General features: G+C 36.2%; 2 protein-coding genes across 5 annotated transcripts; both read left to right on the top strand.

Moving 5' to 3' along the window:
- The first annotated feature begins 406 nt into the window (after nucleotides 1–406).
- mdy (midway) lies at nucleotides 407–9426 on the top strand. Of its 4 annotated transcripts, none has more exons than XM_053765279.1 (12): nucleotides 407–456; nucleotides 860–934; nucleotides 1028–1156; nucleotides 1595–1692; nucleotides 2755–2807; nucleotides 3096–3204; nucleotides 3870–4019; nucleotides 4198–4224; nucleotides 6054–6192; nucleotides 6732–6897; nucleotides 7283–7555; nucleotides 7933–9426. In XM_053765279.1, the coding sequence occupies exons 1-12, from the start codon at nucleotides 422–424 to the stop codon at nucleotides 8143–8145; spliced, it is 1467 nt and encodes a 488-aa protein (XP_053621254.1). In that variant the 5' UTR covers nucleotides 407–421; the 3' UTR covers nucleotides 8146–9426. The 4 variants fall into 4 exon arrangements, with proteins under 4 accessions (XP_053621254.1, XP_053621169.1, XP_053621338.1 ...); XM_053765452.2 differs by lacking the exon at nucleotides 407–456 and adding an exon at nucleotides 564–643 and having other exon boundaries at nucleotides 7933–9425; XM_053765194.2 differs by lacking the exon at nucleotides 407–456 and having other exon boundaries at nucleotides 540–934; nucleotides 7933–9425.
- A 3578-nt stretch (nucleotides 9427–13004) lies between these two features.
- LOC128673190 (neural retina-specific leucine zipper protein-like) lies at nucleotides 13005–14399 on the top strand. Its single transcript, XM_053750868.1, has one exon. The coding sequence runs from the start codon at nucleotides 13091–13093 to the stop codon at nucleotides 13988–13990; it is 900 nt and encodes a 299-aa protein (XP_053606843.1). The 5' UTR covers nucleotides 13005–13090; the 3' UTR covers nucleotides 13991–14399.
- Nucleotides 14400–26755: the final 12356 nt, after the last annotated feature.

The raw sequence follows: 26755 nt of genomic DNA, 5'->3' as shown, positions 1-26755 counted from the left end.
CGATAGATAGTCGATAGTATGGACTATTCAGTGGTGATACTATCGATAGTATCGTCAAAGTTCAATACTATCGCCTAATTTTTACTCTCGATAGTATTGCAGCATTTCGACGTTTTCGATAGGACTATTGGCTATCGCGTATCTGTTAAGAGGAACAATACAAATCAAGAATAAAAAATCAAGAAAATTTATCAAATCATCAGCAAATACAACCATCATTTAAAACCACCTAAAGTCCTATTTTATCGTCCAATAACAATGTAACTCGATACTGACAAAAAGAAGCTCTATTGAAGAAGTTTGATTGCCACAAAGAAGAAAAGAAAAAAAAGATATATTTTTTATTATTCATATAAATAAATATACAGCTGGCAATACTTTGACAGTTGCAAGAGAGCAATGGTGAATCGCAGCGTAGCCAATGAACGCAGCAGGCCTGACCCTAGCAGGCCCCAAGTAGGTACTCCGTACTACGTAGGTACGTACCTACTTACTAAATCCATGGGCCAATGGGCCCCATAAATATCATAGAAGTGTCAATGTAATGTCAGTGTCACAGAGTACTTTACTATCAATATTTGTTTTTATCGTCGGGGCAGGCAGCATGACATTTTCCATTATTTCTTTCTTTTTCACTACGTAGGTAGGTAGTCGTCAGGTCAGGTTGTTTATATTCATTTCATTGTAGGTAGGTAAATGATTTTTTTAGAAACTTTAGAATATTTTCTAGTTTAGTTTCTACTCTATTGATTTTACATTCTGTGTGTGCTTAAACAACGGGCTAAACCTATCCTATAAACATAAAAATTTGGTGAATCATGACCTCCGACGCTGAAGATAATTCATTACGATTTCGTAGAGCTCAAAGTGTTACAAGAGCAGAAGAAATAACCGAGCAGGAGAAAAGAGTCAGAAAACTACAATTAGACAAACCGTAAGTTATTTAGCAAAAAAAAAAACTATACTATTTAAATTTTCTCAATACATACGTACCTACCACACTTTATTAACTATTTTTCTATTGTAGGGTGCACAAACCTCGAGATTCCCTATTCACATGGAGCTCAGAATTTGCAGATTTCACTGGTTTGGTCAATTGGGGCTTCCTCATGCTCACTATAGGAGGTGTCCGTCTGTTTCTTGAAAACTTGCTAAAGTAAGTATAAAATTGATAACTTTTCTAAATATTATGTATGTATGTTATGGCTGATCGCCAATGTGTAGTTTAGCTGGCTAAAAGTAAGTGCAGCTGGTCTTGGTTACACTAAGATATAAAGTCAAAGATGATTAAGTGTACATTTATGAAAGGTTAACTAGTGTGTACCCAGCTTTATAAAGCATGGCCCACCATTCTATTTGGGCATTATGGATTTGTGGGTTTTTAAACACTGAACACAGCCAAAACCAATAGCTTGATGTGACTTCTAAAGCACTTAGGCAGACAAATATACTCTTTATGTGTGCCACAAATAATAATTGTATCTACTTACTAGTAAGTAGTAAGATATGCTATGTCATCACACCATAATATAACAAGCCAATATATCTCAAAAATAATCTGAAAGGTAAATAATACTGCTTGTATGATTTACAGATATGGTTTCCGTGTTAATCCTATAGAGTGGATCATAGTATTGACTGGATACAATGAGGGTGATAATCGTCACTACCCCTCAGTTGTACTGTTGATCTGTAAGTACCTGGCTGTTATCTATAATCATATTATAAATGTGAAAGTTTGGCTGTTAGACTTTCACAGTTAAACTGCTGAACTGATATGCAGATAATATATGTATGTATAATATATGTGTATATCAGTTAATATATGTGTGTATCAGTATAACTTTATTCAAATTTCTACTCTTAAAGAGCAAATGATGTAAGTTTGTATGACAAAGACACCTGATATATTTAGCTTGAGGTGGAGCTGCAAGAAAGAACTAGTTTATAATATTAGTTGATATGAAAGTTTGTTTATATTAGCTAATCTTAGGAAATACTAATTGATTTGATAATATATTTTGTGTATGATGTGCAGATAGCCTTGTAGTCCTCATGCAATAGGCACATCAGATATATGGCATCTCATAATTTCCCTATATTATTATGGCCCTATAGAATTGAAACCATACAAAAAGGTATATATTTTATCCAATAAGACCTATAGTCATTAAAACAATTTAAAATAAAACATGATTAATTCATTTAAATGAAATTAGTTTAGTGAAATGACATGGAAAATCCATTGTGAAACAACTTTTTTCATTCTCAAAAACATTCACCATTTTGCAGAAAATATATATTTTTTCATGTGTCAATTGTATATGTGCTGCATACCTATTTGAACTTTGAATATTTTTGTGTTTAATATATTTATATTTTACTGTAAGGGATTTATTTTTTCATCATTCATTTTTGTCTCTTTTTGATCTCTCTCTGATCTGGGTGTTTTCCCATATAACTGTTAACCATCCCTAGCTGTTAACCGTCGGAGCCCAGGGTCCATTTTCTTACGGTTTTTCTCCATTTCGGTCTTCGGCATCCATTGTTGATAGACCATTGACACGCATATAACACTTGACGATATCACTTCTTGGTTTTGCCCCTTCTGCCAGGCCAGGCGGGAACGGCATAGCCAGACTTTTTTCCCTACGTACCTAAATTGCCGAACTGGTACGGCCACGTCTTGTGGACGTATCATATGAATCGTACAGAAAGAATTTTGTATATTTAATTTAATTTTTATATTTATAGTTTCTGTGGTTCCTGCTGTCGTCAGTCTTCTAATTGAAAAGGGTATTGCAGTGGTGTGTATTAATCATATCTATTATTATAAAAAAATCTCAAACTCATAATAAAAGTACATGGTTTGAGGAAATCTGTAGTGAATGCTTACCACTACTCAATGCATATGTGCTATACATTTATTCAAATGTATTAATAATCATAATATAACATTTGCTCAGCAGTGGGACACTATAAGATACTATTCTTATAAAGGTCTACAAAAAGCATCTTTTCTTTCATATTTTGAACTTGTTATGTTCTAACACTCTTGTGTCATATTTTCACATATTTGTTTATAATTATTTCAGGGCATACTTTCAGAAAACATTGGCCAGACCTTGCAAATGTCAAACATACTATTTGTTATTACTCTGCCTGTTGCTGTTCTGCATTTCAAAGGAACAGAATTCAGTTTTGGTAACTATACTTATTCGACCCTTTAATATATTTGTATGGAACACACAAGTTGATTTGATTTCTCGCGCGACCCCATGTTGTTCAATTGTTGTTATTATCTCCAGGATATAAGATTAAAATTTGGACGGTAGATTCTGACTAAGAGACATCCACTAAGAAAGGATTTCATTAAATCCCGTGGAAATTCATCCCTGAGGCGTAAACACGGGCGAAGATGCGGGCAAAAGCTAGTCTTAGTAATATTATAAATGCAAAATCTTGTGAGGATGTATGTTTGTTTATTACTCTTTCACGTAAAATATACTGGACTGGTTGTTATGAAATTTGGTACACGGGTAGAACATAACGGAACAACACAAGGGTACTTTTATCCCGAAATTTCCATGGGAGTGAAGCCCCGGGGAACAGAAATTAGTTTATTTCATTATTTATAAATCTACACCACAGTATTTTATAAATCTTCAAATTAACAGGTTGAGTCTGAATGAAAAGAATAAATAAAAAGAAGTTGACCGCCATTCGAAACTGCGCTAAAGTGTTCATACAAATATGTTCTGAATCTGATTATATTGTGTTAGTGGAGAACGCATTCACAAGTTAGGTAGGTACCTTCACACTACAGATTTATGAAATAGTCTTTGATAGTGTTTTCTTTTTTTTTGCAGTTGGTGCAACAACAGTGTGCTTCATATATCTAATTCTGTTTCTGAAGCTTTGGAGCTATGCCCAGACTAATCACTGGTGTCGTAATGGAGCCAAAGGAAAAAAATCCAATAATAAATTACGAAGACAGAGTCTATCAGCACCCAACTGGAGTGAGTTTAAATATTCATATTCCATCCATAAAAAATTCTCGACAAAGATTTCACCGTCCGATTTGATTTAGCTAATATTTGGACAAAAATGTACTTATTTTATAATATTATTTTATATTTTATTGCATAATAATTCAGCCTATCTCCCAAATTTATTGTGATTGTATTGTGTTCACAGATAAATTAAATAGCGCTGAACACGAGCGTAAGTTATATATGTTCATTTTTGTGATTAGGTCGCATTGCCACCTGCCTATATCTTCTTATACTCTCGCTTCTTCTTACGAAATTTGGTTTAATTTTATCATGTCATGTCATGTCTTTAGTAATTTTATACTAATCTATATTTGCACTATATTACATAGAATATGACGTGAAGAAGTGCCTGTGAAGGCCTAATTTCTGAATAAATTTGATTTGATTAGATTTGATTTTTTGATTATTTTTTTATGATTTTTATTTTAGCACTAAAACTGTTGACGACCTCATCTACACATATAATAAATTGATGTTGAAAATAAGGATGATAGGAAAAAATGTTAAAAGAAAGATCTGGTAATTTTCAAAACGAGTTCAGAAATAGTCTAGTTGAATTTGCCATTGAAAGGGATGAATAATATCATAAACTAGCAGATTCTTACCAAAGAATTATATTCCTTAATTATAATTCTTATTGAATATTGGGAGAAAATAAAATTTTCTTTTTTAAATTGTTCTTATTCCTTTTTATAATATGAAAATGATGTAATTTAAAAAGAGGGCGCCACCGGGTTTAATGCTTTCTTCGAGGTTTGTCAGAATGAACATGTGGAAAATGTGGTAAACATGATAAAATTAACGAATTCGTATTTTCTTCTAGCATATTTCTGCAACATAGACCTTGGCTGTAGATCGATCTCATTGCTTAGCACAATGCTTGGTGTCAAGTTCAGGTATAATGCAATGTAATTGCCAATTTACAGTTTAAATTGAGTGAGCTGCAAATGTGTATGTGTGCGAGTAAATTTTTATCATTGTTTTATTTTTAGATACACGTTTGAATTATAACACTAGTTTCTGCCCGCGGCTAATCGACGTGGTTTTTGTTTGTTTTTTACTTATACATACTGAGATAGTTACGCATGTTGTTTTTAACTTTCCCACAGGCATTTAACATTTTCCAAGTCAATTGTCCAAAATTATATTGTTTTCTATATACTAAAAAATACTTCAATTTTACTATAAAGTTAGTTTTTCTGTTGTATTGATAAAATCAATATCTCATATATAAACTTTGTGTCGAAACAAGTAGATAAAATTAATCTGTGATAATATGCGCGATAATTTTTAAACTATTTAATAATGGTTGCCTAGGTAAATTGGCTGAGATTTTGAGATCGCCTAAGACTGAATAAAGTATGATCGCCCGACCAAAATGCTGGGGGGGCGCCCAAAACGTAAGAAGTACTCCTCTACATACTACTAAATACTTGCATTTGCTGCATCCTGCCTGCTGCTACATGGCTAGCTATGTATTTAGACAGTTAATTTTGGACTTCTGACGTGTTCTGAATAACGTTGAAAATTAACTATGTTTTGTTTAGTTTCACCTATTGCGTCTGATTAATCAAAACTTGCGCGTAAAATTTCACGTACTTCCGCTTGTCCTATAGATTTAAAATCGCCAAAGGACCATGACAATGCATTGTTATGATAAACATATTCTGGTATGGTACACCCAGTATCGCATTCGGATTTTCTAACGTATACCTAATTTTAAACTATGTAGGTAGCTCATCACATCTAATGGGAAACACGCTATTTAGACGACCTTACTGGCGTAGTAGTCACCACGCCTGTCCGTTAAATCTGGAGGTCCAGTGTTCGATTCTTATCGCGGACAAATATTTGTACTAGTGATCTATAGATATTTGCCTACGATTTTTTGGTGGGTTGCTTTCTGTGTTTGTGTATATCGAACCCACGATACTAGTTTCTGGACTCGAGGGAATGCCAACAAAATAATGTATCTAATTTTGCTGGTGTAACCGACAGAAACTGAAGAGGAGAAAAGTGACAATGCTGCGGCGGCGGGCCTGGTGAAGTACCCCGACAACCTCAAGCTCAGGGATCTGTTCTACTTCCTGCTGGCCCCTACTCTATGTTACGAACTGAACTTCCCCCGCACTGCACGGTGAGTTTCGCATCTTTCCGAAGTACATCATATCAAGCAGAGGTTCTTTTGTGAAAAATACTTCATATAAATTAGAAAATTGCAATAAAAAAAGCCTTATTGACACTGAATTTCCATATGTTTTTTGTTTCCACTTGTTGACAATAGACTTTTTTTCTGTTTTTGTTTCACTATAATGACAATCTAAGATGATGACGCACTTTCTATCCTATACGTCGTTGTCGGCACATTATATAGTATAATGCGTTACCTAATGCGCTAATGTTAATCCTTTTCTATTTAATTTAGGTATGTATATTTTTTTGCTAGGTGCACTCTGATGAATGATCACTGAGTTTATTATTTAAACTTTCGTTAGTACGTTGTGTCCATCGGCACAAACAGAAACGAACACAACAGAGGGACGCGCTGAGAATCGAACCCAGGAGTTAAGATCGAGATAGCAACAGGCGTGGTGATCACTACGCCATGGAGGTCGTCAGATTATTAATTGAACACTCAACATTTTTTTTTTAATTCAATTTTTCTTCGAATTTCAGTATCAGGAAGCGGTTCCTGTTGAAGAGACTGGTGGAGGTGGTGTTCGGGGTCAACCTCATAATGGCGCTGTTCCAGCAATGGATGATCCCGTCTGTAACCAACTCTGTGGATCCCTTCTCCCGGATGGAGCCCATTAAGATTACCGAGAGATTGCTTAAACTTGCAGTAAGTGTTGGCACTAATCATCGGTACAATTCATGGTTATTGATAATAAGATAAGATAGTGACAGCGACAAATCCAACAGGTCCGGTCAATCAAAGTGCGTTTGGAGAATTAAGTACCTAGTTAAAAATAGCATGAGAGTACTATATTAATTCACTTTCTCGCAAGAAAAGCCGTATTTTTCTTTCCTTGATAAATAAAATAAAAATACGGTGCATGCATAAACTAACCCACACATTCATAAAAATTTTAAGTGTACTTTAAGCTAAAATAGATTTTAAATTGTCTCTTTCTGTCAATGTCAAATATTGTAAAATGCTATAGTAACCAAACATACCTTCAAGTTAAGAGAGCTATTTAATATCAAACCTATGTCCAATTTTCCAGGTGCCTAACCACTTAATATGGCTGTGCTTCTTCTACCTTACGTTCCACTCATTCCTGAACCTGATGGGGGAGCTGCTGCAGTTTGCAGACCGCAAGTTCTACGGGGACTGGTGGAACGCGAACAACATATCTGTATTTTGGAGCAGTTGGAATTTGCCCGTGCACATGTGGGCCGTCCGCCATGTCTACATCCCTATTACTGTGAAGGGCTACAGCAAATTCGTCGCTGGTTTGGTCGTCTTCGCTATATCGGCGTTGTTTCACGAGTATTTGGTTAGTTCATGTGTTATTGATTAAATAAGTGAGACAAAAAAAAAAATGACGCAAATTATAATAGTTTCCAATCAAATTTGTCGATCGAATCAAATCGTAAAATTCTAATTGAGTATGGTATTTTTATATTTATTATTACGACTAAGGATTTGATCTTGTCATCACTCTTGTCATGGTCGTCGGTTACATTACGAAGGAGATCCGGCCAGTTTAATTTTGTTTAAGCCATAGTAGATTTCATACGAAACGAACTTATTGGTTATGAGAATGAAATAGCTTTTAAGAAAAAAAATCCTCAGGGAGAATTCCGAATTGATTTTTGAGGTCAGTAACGTTAGAGCACATTACCCAAGATGAATATTATAAATGTGTCACAGGTGAGCGTGCCGCTGCAGATGTTCCGCATCTGGGCGTTCCTGGGCATGATGGCGCAGCCGCCGCTGGGCGTGCTGTCGCGCGCGGCGCAGCGTCGCCTCGGCGCGCGCTGGGGCAACCTCATCGTGTGGAGCGCGCTCATCCTCGGCCAGCCGCTCGCCCTCATGATGTACTACCACGACTACGCGCTCGCGCATCTCGCGCCCGCACCCTGATGCCTACATCACATCTTTAGTATGATTCATGAAATATAATTATATAAGCATTTGTGTTGCTATAAACATATATGGAAACCGACAACTTCACGTGCACAGATTTACAGGTTTTTTTATAATATTTTATTGAAGCTGAAAATTATACCCTCGGAACAATCTGAGTTGACATTTTGTAGAACTGATTTATTTCTGATTCTATGAAGCTAACACGAATTTTTGCGAGTATCCCTATCAATAAAATGTATATGGATATGCAGATTACAGCGTCTTTATCTCGTAAAAGAAACATTTTCCATATAAATTTTGACTTTATTGATACGATTGCGTTTTTGCAAACATTCGTGTTAGTCCCACAGGCATGAGATTGTAAATTAAATGTACCGGCACAACAAATTTTTAATGCGATGTCTTGAGGACAAATATAGTGATATATTACCTTATTTCTAATAATCATTAGTTATGTTCAGATTTAACAGTTATAAACTGAAAGCTGGCTTTATTTTTATTATTTACATAGTAGAAATATACCACGGCCAGTTCTTGTGGCTCATTCAATGTTTTTTTACACTTGTTGATAATTCACTATTTAATCCTCTTTAATGAGATTTAAGAGGCTACAAATTTATTTACCCCCTTTTAAAATAGCTGTATTCCAGAATAAATTTGACTAGTCTATATTTACCGAAGTACAATTTAAAAAAAATGTAATAAACGTGCCAAAAATAGGTTTTAAGTATTAAACTTACTATTTTTCGTATTAAAAATTATTTCAAAACATTCTTTCTCTAGTATGGCAGTAGGTGATGGGTTCCGAACAATTTATAATGCATTTTTATTTTTGGTATATTAATATAACAGGGTTATTTATTTTTCTAATAAAATTTGTCAATTATATTAACATGTTATTTAATATTTATTTAAGACTGAATGTGCCTTTATGATTGTTATTGTGATATTTTATACATATTACGAGCGTTGAATTGAATGAATACCATGTTATGTCAATGTTGTTAAAATAATCAGAATTAATAATGTAAGAAATAATAGTATAAACATTCTTTTATATCTAGACATTAAGAAAAATGCCGGCAAATTATACGCAAAATAATTTTTTAGATTAATGTTATAACAAATTTTATTAAAAATCACAATTTTTTATTTTTGTACTTCTTCAATACAAATAAATGATATTTTTTTATATTGTTTGTATATATTGTTATATATACATACACGTTAGTATTATTCATATTTTATATAATTCAAAAGAACTGGAATATTTATTTATGAATAAATCAATGTTTTAAATTATTTTGTTTTTATTTACTGCACGCAATATTAACCAGAACAGAAAAAAAGTCGAAAGCAATTTTGTATAAAATATCTTCAGTTATTAAAATCTGGAGAGGTACAAGGACCGTATATTTAGTCTGGGGTCGAACTGTTCCAACCAACTATCGGACTCGGACCATGGGTTTTTACTAGAAAGCAGTCGTACAACTTAAAAAAAAACATGATCTTAAAAAATAAAAAGTTGGACCACAGCACCTATTGAGAGTTTTAACATTGATATAGTGGGGAACCAGAGATTTTACAAAGTCGCTTATCTGGCAGTGCACTATGACAGTGAAGTGACTCGTGCATTGATTAGGCGGCCTTCAAAAAGATCTGATAATCGGTCGTCAACCTCGCACATGCAGAGTCAGAGGGCGCGGTGGATTACTTTGTAGGTATTACGTAATGGTTGTGTCAGCTACCTGTTTAGTATATTCTTATTTTCCGAAATATGTACAAAAGATTTAAATCTACTTTCGGGAAAACCGTTTTGGGGAAGGGTAAACTTTGCTCGATATCTGATAAAAATTAAGTAATGGATGTAGATATTAAGTTGTTGATCACTGCACTATCTTGATACAGTCAAGATCAGATCTAGTTATCCTGCATGAAGCTTTATGGCGCGATAATGGCGACAAATTTGCAATGCATTTGCTATTGGCTGTACCTACTATCATAATTTTCGTGGAGACACTGGGAACACTTTTAATTGTAACGGACGTAGTTTATTTTGGGGGCTATTTATTGGAAGTACCTAACTAATTTATAATAGGTAGTGTTTTAGTTTTGCCATTAATTTTTGCTTGGTACATATGTAATACAATTAAATTATGTAGGTAGTTCGTAGTGTTCTTTAAACTTTCTCGCTTTGATGCGATCACGGCGACTAGGTCGTTGAAACATCTGCAACCTTAAAGGTTCGTGCTAAGTCCTGTTAATACAGGGTGATTTATTATAAATTCGCATTGTTTTATCTACATGCTCAGTTGATAGTACTGAACAACTTTTCGTATGGCAGCAACCTTGAAATCGGAAAAAAAAATCAGCTGATCCATATATTTTCCACAACTTAGGTACTTAGATAGATACCTATTTAATTTAGTATAGATCAGCTGATTTTTTTTTGCGATTTCGGAGTAACTCCCATACTAAAAGTTGTTCAAAATCATGGAGTGAACATGTAGACAAAATATTGCCAATGTAAAAGTCGCCATATGTAATGTGATCGTGATAAAAAAAATCTACTGAGGTTTAGTGGATTTTTTAAAATTTCAACTTAGATACCTATCTATAGTTTTTTAAAAACATCCCTTGTAAACAAATAATGACTAAACAAAAAGGGTTTCTGTAAAAAGTAATATACACCACCTAAGTATTATATTTACGTATAACTTCAACATAAAAAGTGATTATAAATTATTAAATAAAAACCTAAGATACCTACCTGAATCTCAGAAATCGAAATTCAATTTTTTCGGGATCTATTACTTATATAGGTACAATTCTTCATTTTTTTTTTAAATTTTTTAAAATGTTTTTTTTTTTACAAACGACCAAATGCAAAATTAATTCCCCGCTTTATTTTGTAACAAGCAAATTGTAAGTAGATGTTGGCAGGCAGAGTCGTCGTCCGCTCGAGGAGCAGGGCCGCAGCAGATCAATTGATGAAGAGCCTCCGATAGCGGCCGAACGTGTCGCGCCGCGGGCACCAGCCCTGATCTATTGTTTATAAAAAACTTAAAAAATTAAAAAATGTACTTACATTAAAGGTGTTTTGTTGGCCATAGTAACAATCTTCTTTTTTACACGTCAGAATTGGTGTTTAGAATTCTCAACATATTATAATTATATCAAAAATTTAACAGTCACTTTATTTCCAATTGGTAAATTAAACTTACGTTTGAAACAATGGCTGAACCACTTCTCAAATTATCTATATACCTACGCAGTTTGGAAGTGGGCAATTAACAAAGGCAGGTCAAACAGAAGTGGTAACGTGTTGTCGGGGGTTAATCACGTAATAACATTTGCGGAGTGAGGGGCGGGGGCAGGTGAAGAGGGGGACGGGTTGGCGCTAACAATGTTGACCGTGGAGGGCAAACAGCGGCGGCTGCGTCAGCCCACGGATCGCCGCACTGCTGCCGCAAACCACAAGTATATTCGCACACTAGACATTCGAATAAGTAATTCTATTTGTCTGCATTAATTAGTTAAAAGTGTACTTTTGAATTGAATTGAATTGAATTGCGTTTTTATTATATAAGTAAAGGCTTTTAGTCGGGCCCAGGCAGCGGACCCTGGGCTCCGACGCTCAACGGCTGTTGAACAAAAGGGGAATACGCTCAGATGAGAGAGAGATAAAGTCTTTTAGTCCTACTTTAAGAAAGTAGAAATTAGCCAGACTATTTAAGTATATCGGTTCTAGTAGTCGGACAGCCAATTTTTATCAGAGTGGTATCATATAGCCTAGCAAGTATACATTTTAATTGACTCCAGTAAAACTTTAAATAAGTATAATGAAAAGGAAAAGTTTATTTTGAAAATTAATTTTATAATCAATCAGGTTAGCGGTAGGTATATATCGAAATAAGTCTGATTTCGCTTACCAAACAAAAATTTGTGGAGATTTAATTGAAAATAATAATTTATTATTACTCTTGCGTAACGAGCGCATCGATTCAATTACCGGGGTTAATAAGCAAGGGGTTAGATGTTTAAAGTGCAAGAGGTCGGTGATTAAATGTGTTTCGGGATTGCGCTGAGTCGCAACGCAACGCGCAACCCTTCCGCGGCCGGCCACGCGTGAAATCGAGCTCCACTGTTGGTCTTCTCGATGCCACAACAATTATTATAAGTCTAGCGGCCCGTCCCGGCTTCGTATGGGTAGACTATACACCTAAACCTTCCTCAGGAACCACACTATGTGATGTAAAGCGCATGAAAATCGTGTTATAATTTTTTGAGTTTGTTGCGAACAGATAAACAGACAAACGCGGCAGAAGACTAATTAGTATTAAAAATTGGAGTTGTCATAAATCCATGGAATTAGTAGGTACTCCGTGTACGAAGTACCTACCTACCAATTTCATGCATGAATCGTCCTCGTAGACGTCTACGAAATTTGGAACAGTTCGTAGCACATCTGCAAAATAATATACACAATGTTTTTGAATAACTTTTTATCACTTAAGTTCTATTTTTTATCACATATGTACATAAAATGTTTTGGGCTACATCTTATTCAAATATCTAACTGTAGTTATGTCTTCATTAAATCTTCAATTTCAAGATTAACATTTTCGTTAGACTTCACAACTGTGCGTTGAAAATGTAAATTTTTCACAGCATAAAACTTTGTATCCGATTAAGTAAATATATACTTACTAGGTACATGTACGAGTACCTACCGTACATGTTTGTTTCGTAAATATGTGTGTCATGTAACATGTTGTTTATATTATTGGAATATGTCAGTGTGAACTTATGATTGTGAACACAAAAGGATGTAAGTGTATGCGCGCGTCTCTAGCAGTCATTGGGCTGGAGGGCGGAGTCTTTGCCGCCCTGTGTCGGCCGCAGTCCGCTCCTGGCCGGCGCGCGCCCCGCACGCCTCATGGTGGAACACGCGCTTGTCGACTGCTCCCAGGCGAGCGCCATGCAGACCTTGCCGCCGCAGCCCCACCGCGAGGCTGACGAGGACCAGCTCGCTGATGAATATGTTCAAAATTTTGAACTCGATCACCTCGAAGATCATCATCTAGTGAAACGTGAGCCTCTCCGCACAGGCTGGCATGAACTCGCCGAGGGACCTCCGGCGTGTGCTCGCGCCTGCAGACCCTGGCCCGACGCGGGACCCTACCCTCAGCCGCACGTCGCTATCGCGGTGGATCCCAGCACGCCTCCTGAAACACCTCCGGCGCCTGTCAGTCGCAGCCCATGTAGAGCGGCACTCGTTGACGATGTTCTGTGGTTGCCTCATATGCGAGAACCTTTGGATATGCGCACAGTTCCATGTGGGACTTTCGAAGATTGGGATCGCCGCGAATGGAGAGAACAAGATCACCATATTCAACAAGTCGCCCTCCGCCCCGCGAGTTCGTGCTCGGCGCTCTCCCCGCGCACCGGCCAGCACCAGTCATATCAAGCATCTTCCTGTGGAGACGATTTAATCAGTGACGACCTGCTCATGACCCTGAGTGTTCGCGAATTAAACAAACGACTTCACGGTTTTCCGCGGGAAGATGTGACCAGGCTAAAACAGAAGCGGCGCACTCTGAAGAATAGAGGATACGCCCAAAACTGTCGCAGCAAGCGCTTGCAGCAACGCCAGGAGCTGGAAATGACGAACCGGTCGCTGCAGGATGAGCTGCACGTGCTGCAGCTGCAGGTAGCCCGTGTGACGCATGAGCGCGACGTGCTGAAGCAACGCCTGGCGCTGGTGGGCCGCGACCACGCGCCGCATCACGCGCCGCCCACGCCGCACTCGTCGCCGGAGTTCTTCTCGGAGCTGTGACGGCAGGGAGCGGCGCCACGCAGCGCCGGCCCGGCCTCCTCTTGCGCCTGGCAGCGCTACTGAGGCGCCGGCGTCCCGCGAGCACGACCGCGCGTCGGACGCCGCTAATCGACACACCAGTCGTGCTTTTGTTAAGTTTGAAGTATCATCAGTTCCAGTTTTATAGTTTTTTTTATTATTGGTGGAACAATGTAGTCGAGATCCTAGATGGACTGGCTACGAGCACCGTGTTAAATGTATGGTTGTGTCGTAAGATATGCATAGCTTCGTTAAAATATGTATATGTATTATTAAAATTATATGTAGATAAGTATGACTCAAAAAACTGATTAATCATAATTGTAAATAAATACTTAAAATAATCTAGGGAAATATAAACGATGTTTTCCTAATAAAATGTTTAGAAATATTTTTTCTTTTGTTTCTACTGTCAAATAATCCAGTGAGGTATATTCTTCTGTCATATCCGCACACTACCTACTTCTTTTTCCCTATAATTATTATGATTTTAGTAAATACCTATCAGGTCGAGAAATTCCATTCAATGTTTCATTCAAGTATCTAAAATAAAACATTATAAATGTGGTTAAAAGACATATTCTTGAATTTCGCATACCTACATATGCTAGACTAACGAAGAAGGACATTAACTACGTATATACTATATAGTTAGTTATTGGTTATTGTTTTTGTAGAAAAAACTAATAACTAACTAAGAAGTTAGTTATTCATTTTTCCCACGGTTTCGCCATCGTGAATTTCCCAAAGTTTTTTTTAGCGCAATGCGAAAGTCAGTTTTTTGTTAAGTATTCATGATTTTTGTACATAAATCAACTCTACTTAACAAATCTTCTGCAAATAGTTAGGAATACGGAGAAATACTTAAACTACTTTTCATAAGAAAAAAAAAAACTGATCCCGGGGAAATACACGCGAGCGAGGCAACCTCTTCACGCTGTATTTACTCGGTTAATCCTCTTAAAGTTTTGGCGGTTAAAAGCCTAATGGTTTGGTTTTCATATCCCATAGGTTTCTCTCTAGGTGACCATGAATTATATAATAAGTTTTATGAAAATCATTACTTATTCTGCTAACTATGGCCAATTAAGAGATAAGGGAAATATAAATACCGTACACATATCATACCAAATTATTACGAATCAATAAAAAGAGAAGATTATCAAAAGGTTATACCTATTGTAACAAATTTTGATCGAAAGTATTATTATTTCGTAAGTACATATAGTCTGATATACAAATATATATTATCAAAAATTTCAGTGTTTTTATGGTTTCAGACATTATATGAATATACTGAAATATTTTTTCAAATCGTACCGATCCATAGAAATCTCTGGAACTGCAATCTGAAATCTGGTGCTATATTAATAGATACATAGACAGTATGTAATATACACTTGTTATTTAGATACATATTGTATACGAACTCCTCAGGTAGCTAAGGATAAATTAAATAAAAGTGCATAAATCAAACCAAAATCTATAAAAACGAGCAAAAAAAGAAAACATTTGTTATACAACAAATGTTTTCTTTGGGGAGACCCTAAATATATATATGGGATTTTTGTTTAGTATTTGTTGTTTTAACAGTAACCTAAATGCAAAAACAATACAACTGTCGGCTTATAAGATACAACCAGCCTGGCCTGGTGACGCGCAGACAACGCAACATACAGACATATGGACAGCGGAGCCATAGTAGGGGGTGCTTTTAGTTTTATCCTTTCGGTACAGAACCTAAAAGCAAGGAAATAACCTGTTTAGATAACATCTTGTTATGAACGAATACTGAATATAATACCGACGGACGTACGTAGGTAAATAATTTAAAACTGATCGTGACAATTTTGGTTCACCAAGTCCAATGACTTCAAATTGCATTGTGCAACATTTGCGCTGTCGTCAAATTTGCAAGATTGCCCAACAGTTGCAAGAAACGGGGTCGCACGGTATGGCTCTGTATGTAAGTACACAATTTGCTCGTGTTTACTCATTATGTAGTTCGTTTTAATATAATTACGATTTACTTATAAAACAGTATATCATAAATAACCGTAACAAAGTAAGTACATACTTACATGTGCCCACGCTTTGAACATGATGTAATTATATGATCACAAAGTTACTATTATTTTGTATTGACTACATATTTTGTATTGATTCGGTATCGATTACATTGACCCCTTGAGAAAAAAGGTGCTTCCGATATTTGGGATTGAAACAAACAGTTCAGAATCAAAACAAACAGTTGTATACTAAAGCTAGATTGGCCGTTTCTTTACTCTAGAAATAAGATAACGAATGCCCATGAAATCTACGTGACGGCCAAGCCACACGTTTTAACTAGAATGTAGAGTATGTGAAGTTAGGTTTGGTAAAGTTAGGGCGCATATATGTTGAGAACAAGAATCTTGGCTCTACATGAGATCAGAGCAAACTAGACTCGTCTTGGCAACATTTTTACATGAAAATGTTTTTGGTGCGATTTCATTTATTTTTGTAAGTTGGGAAAACCTATGCAACCAGGTGTTTCACTGTTGCATTTCTTAGTGCAACAATTTCTTTTTGTTTTCTTTATTTCTTTATATTAAAAAAAAAAACTTTATTGACCTTGTAGTGACGGCCGTCGTCACTATTGCCGTATAAACTTTCACCTCCATTTTTAAGGAGTTAAGGGATGTTTTTGAAAAATTGCCACACACATTTTTTATGTGTTACTAGAAGTATTTTTTCTATTTTTTTATTTTTTTTTGTTGTCTCTGTACTAATATTAGCTTATATACCAAATTTCAGCTTTCTAAGACTTCAGGAAGTACCCTAACAATTTTGATGATCAGTAAATCAGTCAGTGAATCAGTAAATTAGAGACGAAATTATGGGTTTTTGGACATCTATAAAATCTAAAGTATACTAGCTACAATATTCAGACTTTGTATGTTTAATTAATGTACTCATGGTATTATATCTTGAAAATGTTAACTATCTGGCATTATCGAAACCAAAATTACGAGGGTTCAGAATTACGACGAAACGTTTCGAGAAAAGTAGTACGCTTGCGCTTCGCTTGGCTCGTCTTGGCGTGGGCACTCCCGTGCCCGCAGATAGGATACCTATAAACAGGAAATGTACATTGTTGCATGTAATACCTACGCAGAAAAAGAGCGATACTCGTATATTGTAATCGGATATATGTATTTTGTTGTTTTAAGAACAAGCATCGTATTCCTTCACAGCGGAACACCTTGATATTCGTAGGCCTATGTACCTATGCTTATTATCAGAAATATAGATATTATAACTATACGCAACTATGTATGAGGACGGCTTCATCTTGATCTGAGAAAGAATTACCTAATGTTCAAGCTCATAATTAACCATTTTAACGTTTTCACTGCTGGGGCTGGGGCTCTGGCCTTCCTTATAGATGGATAAGGAGTATGGGCCATGATCACGCAGGTTATAACGACTGCGAGTATAACTGGGACACAGATTACATAATACCCAGTAACTGGGACCAACGGCTTAACGTACCTTCCGGAGCACGGAGGAGGTCAAGTTGGACACCCATACAATGATCGCCAATGTGAGAGAGACTTAGCCGTCATTATCACAGGACGAGCGCGCTAACCACTGCGTCACTGAGCTTCTTCCAATGTTAAATTAGTTTTCAAATATAGTGAAATGGGAAATTAGATAAATATTTATTTACTTATTTTTTTACCAAGTTATATAATGACAAAACTTACACTTGTATCCTAACATCAGATAAAAAAAGAAAAATTGTAATTTTTTTCGTCTCCTCCAAGTGAGTAATTTTATTATAAATTCGTTATGTAATATTGTAAATTCTAAGTTTGCATAACATATGTATCATCATCGTGCATGTAGGTATCTACCTAAGTTTCAGATTCATGATTGATCAGTAATTTTAAACGACAACACATCATTTATATTTGAATGAATATTTTTAAATACAAGAAAATGGCAGCAGTTTGAATGACGAATTTGAGAAAGTAAGCCTATCTATGGTAAAAGCAAAACGTAAAACTTTTTTGGCCGATTACTCAATGGACATTGTGAACTATATATTCAGGAATGTTTTTAGTTGATACATAAAAACAACCTGTATTATTGCAGAAGGCTGAATATTTTTGCTATATTTTTTTAAATTATGCATTTGCAAAATCATGTACCTAACATATAAAAGTATAAGTACATCATAGAATGTTCATGCCTTCCCATATTTCCCATCCACGTAACCGCGTAGTACGTAGCGTAGCAGAGGGACGCGAGGTACGGAGCCACAGAACTACAGAGCGCTACGGGGCGTGTCTTCCGAAACCACGCCCTTCGCCGCGCGACTACAGCGCCGCCAACCGAACGCAGCCGCGAGCCTCCACCACCACTCTCCTTAGCATCAACGACATAAGACTTAATTTACCATGAAAAATCATTTCCAAAATGGAACAATAAGTACTCACAGCACCCAACACATCCATAGTTTTCTTCTATCCATGCTTATATCTGTAGATCCAGGCTGTCATGCAAATGGGGGCCTGTTAATGAAGCCGAGGAGAATTATGGCCATTGTTACTGCGGGTCCGGCAGCGTAATGGCCCATTTTGTAGGCGTACATCATAATAATGTATGGGACAATTATTCTTACTCTGTCATTGGATTGCATTTCTGAATAAGGATTTATGATAATTATTGTATGTACTGCATACGAGAGGAACAATGATATAAGCCGCATAATACATAGATTTACATATTCTGGTCTTGGTCTTATTCTAATTTAGTACTCCAGTTTGTCCAAAGGGAAATTCGCATTTGCAAACAGTTTTCATGGTACTCAATACAATACTCTCTTCAAGCTGTTCATTCGTAACCACTTTTTAAATAAAATAATACATTGTTATTATTATACCTTTATGTATAACTATATTTTACTATTAATCTACAGAATTAACCCACAGGGATGAATAAATAAATTACTTAGACAACGTGTAAATAAATATCGAAAATGGGCATTAACTACATATAGAGAGTTCATGAATTTCTTAAAATTAACATAGCTACACATTCTTAATTGATAAGTTGATTCTCGAGTTTCATTATTTTTACAATTATACTCAATCCAACCAGTTTGTACAACTGGTGAAACCATAAAAAAAGTGTAGCATGGAACTGAATGGAGACTGACGCGTCAGCACAGGGCGGCCGCCGGCGGCCGGGAGTGATGAGCCAGCGCCGGCGACGCAGCAGCCACGCGGCACATTTTTCTAGTGGCAAGGTCGGGCTGTGCCAGCACTGACGTCACCATTCGCTACTTTCCATTTCCAGGTGCAATAACGAATTGAAAAGATGTACTCAGGAAGCTGTTTGATGCACAAAGTTTGATTTTTGGTCATCAGCTAAATGAACAGCATGGAACGTGGATGAAGGCATTCTGTGATACTAAAGGACTTTTATCAATATCTGATAAGATATCACATTGTAATCAGACCTTTTTGTCTGAAATCTGCCTGAAGTAATTTGCCTGTAACATTTCTGAAACAATTTTCAATGCTATCTGTTATAATATATCATAAAGGCTATCAAATACTTTATCAATCAGAAGGCGGTAAATCAGGCCCTATTTATTCCATTTTATAATAGACTAGCTAATGCCCGCGACTTCGTCCGCGTGGCTGAACAATTTTTGGTAAGGAGTCAAAATTATTAGGGAAATTTAATTGTACAGAAAAATGTAATGATATCTATACATACAGAAGATGCTAATCAGACTGAAAAAGTATATTTCTATAGTTTAGCTAAACTATTATGACTCTTTTTCAGGTGTTCCAGGTCTTCAATTTTTATACCTCAAAAGAAAATGCTCATTAGACTGAACGACTTTTGTTAAGGCGTCATTTCTAAATTTCCTGTAGTTCAGCTGTACCATCATGGGTCTGCGTTAGGTGTTCCAGATCTTCAATTTTTATACCTCAACAGAAAATGCTCATCAGACTAGACAATTTTTGTTAAGTCGTCATTTCTATATGTCCTTACTTTAGGTGCACCATCATGGGTCTACATCGGGTGTTCCAGATCTTCGATTTTTATATCTCAACAGAAAGAAAATGCTCATCAGGCTGAATAACTTTTGTTAAGGCGTCACTTCAATATTTCCTATAGTTTAGCTGTACCATCATTGTTCTCCGTCAGGTGATCCAGTTTTCACAATAATTTATATCCTACATGTTGCCCAGGCCTAATAGCTATACAACAAAAAAGTTTCATTTAAATCCGTTCAGTAGATCCGGAGATTAGCGGTACAAACAGACATACAGACCAACAGACAGACTTAAAAAAAAAAATCTTTTTTTAATATTAAATGTACAGATACAATTTTTTTGAATGTTTTTTAATGTTTTATAAAAATAAAATAAAATTACCCGGTTAAAAACTTTTTTACTGGTTTGCGGTTTTCACCAATAGATAGAGTCCTGAAGAAGGTTAAGGCGTATAATTTATTATGTTTTTACCCGAGCGAAGCCGAGAGGGCCTGCTAGTTACCATATAGAATTGAGGTTAGACTCTATTTATTTTATGTGTTTATTTTTGTTTACAACAATATAACTTTTATCACAAATAATTCATTGTCATCAGAATTAAAGACGTATGTACCTATTTCCAAATAATTGAATTGGATGCTGGGAAGTGAGTCAAATTTAACTTGAAAGATTTGACCCACACTAGTTAACACATTTATCACACAATATAAAAGCCTGTTAAATAAGAACTGAAGAAGTATGAGAAATTATGGAACACCTGTGATAGAGCTCCATAGTTCTTAGTGCTGAGACGGCAGTTTTGAAGGCAGGGTCACGCGGTCGATACCCGCACTGGGGCGAGCCACAACTCACTCCACATCTAAACTTAGCATATTGGTGAAATCTAGAAATATAAAGAGATCAGAAGTCATGGGAACACCTGTGCAGTGATAAATAGAGGCGTGCCGAGGAAGCGATTTAGGAGGGAAGGTTGTTCGAAACCGCAATGAGGTGATTCACATCTGACTCTTCTTTTACTTGTGATGAGATATAAGACCTTTGTGTTATATATTATATATATAAAAAACTTATGTTAGAAAAAAAGACTAATTCTTAAGTAGAATACGAAAAATATGATATACCATTATTGTTTGTGTGCTTACCACGAACAGGTCGATATACATCATACCATAGAAACTGCACATGTACTTGGAACTAAAAAGCTGATAGGTAACAAAAGGTGAAAACCCTAAAAAATCTCAGATTTCTGGATTGAAAATACTGTTTTAAAACATTACCATAATATTATTACACAGGGGCCTTGTTAATTACAAGGGGAAAATGTCTTTCATTATGTGATTAAAACTATTTTATCATTGTGTGTTTAATTCACTATAACAATAAAAAAACGACTTAGGAAACTCCTGTGGTGTTGGAAAGAAAAGTGAGGGCATGGCAATGCAGAGCCTATACCGCTGAGCCAGCAAGCAGTACGCTCGCTCGCGCCGGTCGATACTTGCTCGACATTCTCCCACCTTTCATACTACCCCATATTGTTCACGAAATTAAGAATTTTCCAATTTTTTATAAAGTTAGGTAATTTGTTGGAAATATTATATTATTCCTTGCTGGATTAGAACGTTTGCTTAAAATTTCGTAGCTGTCGTAGCTCCACTGTAGCACGATAGCGCTACGAGAACTCCAAATAATCTTTTTTTTGCAATTTATTTATTTTCAAAACGTTACGTTCAGAACGATTGCTTTCGTGAAATACTACTACTGCTGGAACCAAACCCTGGGAAATGAATTAATAGTAGGTATGAAAGTTGGATTATGAAATGAATAGAAAAAATATTTTTTTTCCAGATAAAGTGAAAAAACTTCTAAGATAGAGCAGTAAGTAAATAAACAAGTGACGTAGTCGGCTCGTCTGTCAGCTGGGCAAATAGCAAACGTGGCGCTGACGAGAGCTGACGAAGGCTGACGAAAGCTTACCCAGTGGCCCGGTGCTCGTGGAAATTGCTAACGCTTTGCTTCGGGAATCTTGCTGGCGGGACGGAAAATTGCAACTTGTACTTTTAACTATCTTGTTATGCTATATTTAATTTGATTACGATGCTGAAATGATTTATCAGGAGTTGCTCCCGGTCAGGTCTGTCTAGACACCTTGTAATCATTTAATTTATCGTAATTTGCATGAGGCTAGGTCACATTACAAGAATTGGAAATAAGTTTAAGATGAGATTGATTTTTGAGTTTTACGTTTTTAGCTAGATTTTTATCCACTGTAGCAATAACTGGGTTTTAAATTAGTTTGTGAACTCAAAGGTTCATTGTGATTCAATCGTATTAGATATAAAATTGCTATTGTTACTAACAATAATATTATAACGAAGGTACTTTCGTTTGAATATTATTTTTAGTTACTTATGCACATAGCAATTTCATATCTAATACGATTGATGAATCACAGTGAACCATTGAGTTCATGAAATGAATATAAATTATTTGAAGGAATCTAGTAGTAGGTGGAGTACGGGGGCGGTGTCGGGGAGCGGGCGGGGGCGCAAGGATCGCTAACTAGGCACTATTGCCAATCGATAGGTCGTTACTTGAGGCGAGCGGGCCGCGCGCCCGCCGCCGGGCCACGCGCGACTCATCACTTTGGATGCTGCCACGTCAGGTCACTCTCCTTTTCTCGATGTCCTTCAAATTAGCTTTGTAGGTCAGGTTTTCGTTGGTTCCACGTGTTGTTGTTGACAGAACTCTAGCATGAGTATGCGAAAATTTCGATAGAGGCCTTGAGTACGGAGCCAAGCAACAAAACTTTTACATAACTATTTGTGAAAGCATTACACATAAGTAAAATGGTCCTTGTAATATTTTTCCAAATAACAAAATACCTGTCATAATTCGGATTCCGGATCAAATCAATCCAACAAAATTCAGCAGTAGACTGATCCACTCTGAAAGGAAAACGATAGCATAGTTTACATCATTAATTTGTAATGATAACAAAACAGCTTCACTCCTCGGTTGTTATCAGGAGGTCAGAGAAGCGAGCAAGTATAAATATCAGAGACTGCTGCTGCAGCAAACTTTCACTCGCGGCGACTGACGCTATGTAAACTGCTGTTTTATGTCAACTGAATGAAATTCATGGATTGAACGGATGATGAATTAAGATTTATGAATAAACACAATTTTCTTTTCAAATAACTTCGGAGAACTTAATTTCGATCATTTTACTAACATCCATAGTACACATTAATAAAAATAGGAATGAAATGAATTTTAAATTTCGCATACATTCAAATTTTAGACACATTATTTTTTATGTTGTGCTATTGAAATCAAAATACAAAATAAGCTTGAACGAAGTTTGTACTCTGCAAAGAAAACTAAGTATAAAGTATTTTAATGTTATTACTTGAAATATAATTATTTCTTTATTCTTTAACACCCCTTTTTTATCGTTGTCGTTTTATTTTTACCTAAAAATTGTAATATATTCACTACCACTAGGTACCATCGAGTCGAGTTCTAATCAAATTCATGAATGCTGTCTGTACAAATACTTGTGGCATTGTCCTAGAGTACTCGACATTTGATTTTGAGGGAGCCCTTGTCTCCTAATGGAAATCATGGTGATAATAAAGATTTTTTAGTACATTTGAAGAATTTCAGTTTGTTTGTAATAAAAATATAGCGTGTTATTTAAATATGGGTATTCATCGGACATTCCGGCAGGACAGTTAAATTTAAGAAAATGACAAAGTTCTCCGGATAGGTTCAAGGCTCTCTGAATGACTAACAAAACCCCACATGATCAACCATTTCATTAATTTATATTAATTTTTTTCTAGTATTTATTTATTGTACAGACTGTATTTCATTGACGCTACTAACCAAATGTTTTCTGGCAACGTGCGCATCCACAGTTTGTTCCAATACCGCTGGAAGGGTACCGCTGTTTATCTATGCAAAATCTTGACGAGTACATTTTGCATTCGTCTTCCTCATGTGTTTTATATTCGTTTACCTCGGTCGGCCACGCTCGTAATCGGCGCGCTGTTTGCGAGGGTGACTTTGCTGACTGCGCCCCACAAATATATGTCGTAAGATTTAATAGACATGTAATGGATATCGGATGACGTTTTAAGGATTTGTGCAAACCGAATATGTCATTTCGTTCTGCGTAATTGGAATTTTATTTGCCGGATTTTTGGATCAAGCGTGTCCTTTTCGATTTCACAATAAGGCTTACTGCGGGGTAATATTTTATTGTTACGGGATTGCGACGGTCGACCTTGATTCTTGATATCGTATTGTTCGCTTTTAAAGGATATAAATCTGCTTTTTCTTAGGAATCAATCCTGGTATACTTACTCTAGTATTAGTTCCATTATCTAATCAAGTAATTCTGTCATTATACTTAAAAACATTCTGAAATAAAGTTACGGGTTTCACGGGCGAAGTTGCTGAATTATCTTACAAATTGAAAATTTAAATAGTAAAAATGGAAATGGAAGCTGTTCCACTGACAAGAATGCTTGATGATGATGATGACTAATTGGGTACCGCATGATAAATTTTATTGCATTGGGTCTAAGAAGAATAAGGGCGCTGTGCTAGTGTGCTGGAGTATAATCGCTTTGAGGAGATATTAATTTCCCGAGGTGTTGACTTCGCTGAAACCGGTAAAGCGCCTCTGAATACGTGATTTAAGTGAATTACGAGTAGACCTCCCTCGGTCCGCTGCGAGAGCCTCGCCTGGTGGCTTTGAGGCGCGGCGTAGCTCCTCCTGTTTCACGCGCCGTCGGAGACGCATCAAAGGCATTCCGTGATGATGTTGTATAGTATGGAAATTTTATGCGAATATTGCGTTAGTTATAAAAATATTAAAGATAATGTATTTTATGATCACGATACGATGTGATCACGATTATATCTGTGACTAAAATGTTGTACTTAATCAAATATTAGTTAACTACTTTGAATGATGTATGTAATTTATTATATATATCTTTATCTTTTTGATTTTTTACAAACTAACATTGATACAATATTAAATACAAATATACCTATATGATGATGATTCATAATCTATTTTTATTAGAGCCAGACTGAATAAAATGTAATTTTTTCAGTCTGGTTTCTGATAAATTACAGAATCTGTTTCCATACTACCCCCGTGCCAGAAGCGGCGTGAAGCCCCGGGGCGCCGCAAACGCGATTGTGGGCAAACGAACCAGCAACGCCTGCTGCTATTACCACCAGTCCACGCGTGAACAAGTCTTGAATATGCGAATGACAAAACTAAGTACTTAAACAAAACTCTTATAAAATTTACTTATCAAACAACCTACGCTGCTTTATTCCATTGACAAAGTAATCAAAAGATTCTTAGAAAAGAAATTCAATATACTCGTATTCGACGTGTGTTACAGAGACTTTATTTATCTGAATCAAGCGTTTCTAAACATTGGTTTTGTCAAAATATTCTTACTCGCTACATAGAAAACTATTTCCTAATTGGATATTTGCTCTATTTCATGCAAACCAGCTGCGAAAAGACTGGTGTTAAAAACACCTTTTGTTTAGTTTAGAGTTGCTTACATGAAAAAATTAGGTATAGGTTTATTAATCATACTTATAAACTTATCATTCAGATGTTTAATAAATTATAAATAATGTAAGTAACGAAAAGTACGTCGAGATGTGATAACAACGGGAACTCGATACCCATGTGAAAACAATGTTGAACGTGGTGTTAGTCTGATGCAACGAGTACCTGACTTTAAACTGATTGCATTCAAGACGGGAATTGGCACAATGTAGTGGTGTCCAATTACAGACATCCTGTCCGATACTTGGAAAAGGTTCGTGATAATGCGGCTGTGAAGTCATAACATTGCGATAGAAACTAGGAACAGGGTCGACATACATACCTTTAGTTATATGTAGAGAATTTTTTAATTCGTTTCAGGTAAGAAATAAGTCTCCCCGATGTTTAGGTCTAAACTTGTTGCAATGGGAGGCTCAGTAACCGCGGCTTACACGTGCACCATAGTGAAGTCAGGAGCCAGTCAAGTCTCGGGGACAATATATCTCCATCTCTGTATGACAATATTTGTATCAAGTTTAGTTTTGTTTTACAACAGTTCGACGCTCTACTTTCCTTTGTAGTTAGCACATGCCGTTTCACGTGCTCTTTTTAAAGTGAAAACAATCCTCACACAGACACCGTGGAAGCTTTGGACATCGTGTCGTATTCATAATAATAATAAAAACTAAACATTTGTCGGCGGTGTCGCGTTGCTCAAACTCAAGGTGACCGATTCAAAACATGGACGCCACTTGAAGCCCTTGTACGTGGAGACGGTGTAATGTGGCGACGCGGCATCTAACACCTAATTAAACAAATAACTCAAACTACGCTTTAGATACGGTATATTTCAAAATTGTTTATCAATGAATCAACCTAATTTATAGTTATTGTGCAGTACTAAGATTAGACTAATGTCACTGCAGCGTAACTATATCAGCATGGTGTCTTGTATTTTTATCAGATGTATCTCCTTCTCATGTATGTATTTACGTAGTTACTGTTCCGCGATGACTGATGAAAAACTAACAGATACCTAAGCTTTAGAATATAACGGACGTTTTTTTCCTTTTTTGTGACATGAGCAGTTGCGGTGCGGAA

The sequence above is a fragment of the Plodia interpunctella genome, chromosome 1 (genome assembly GCF_027563975.2).
Source record: "Plodia interpunctella isolate USDA-ARS_2022_Savannah chromosome 1, ilPloInte3.2, whole genome shotgun sequence".
NCBI classification, from domain to species: domain Eukaryota; kingdom Metazoa; phylum Arthropoda; class Insecta; order Lepidoptera; family Pyralidae; genus Plodia; species Plodia interpunctella.
The sequence above is the reverse complement of the archived record's forward strand: the minus strand, read 5'-3'. Positions and strand labels throughout refer to the sequence as shown.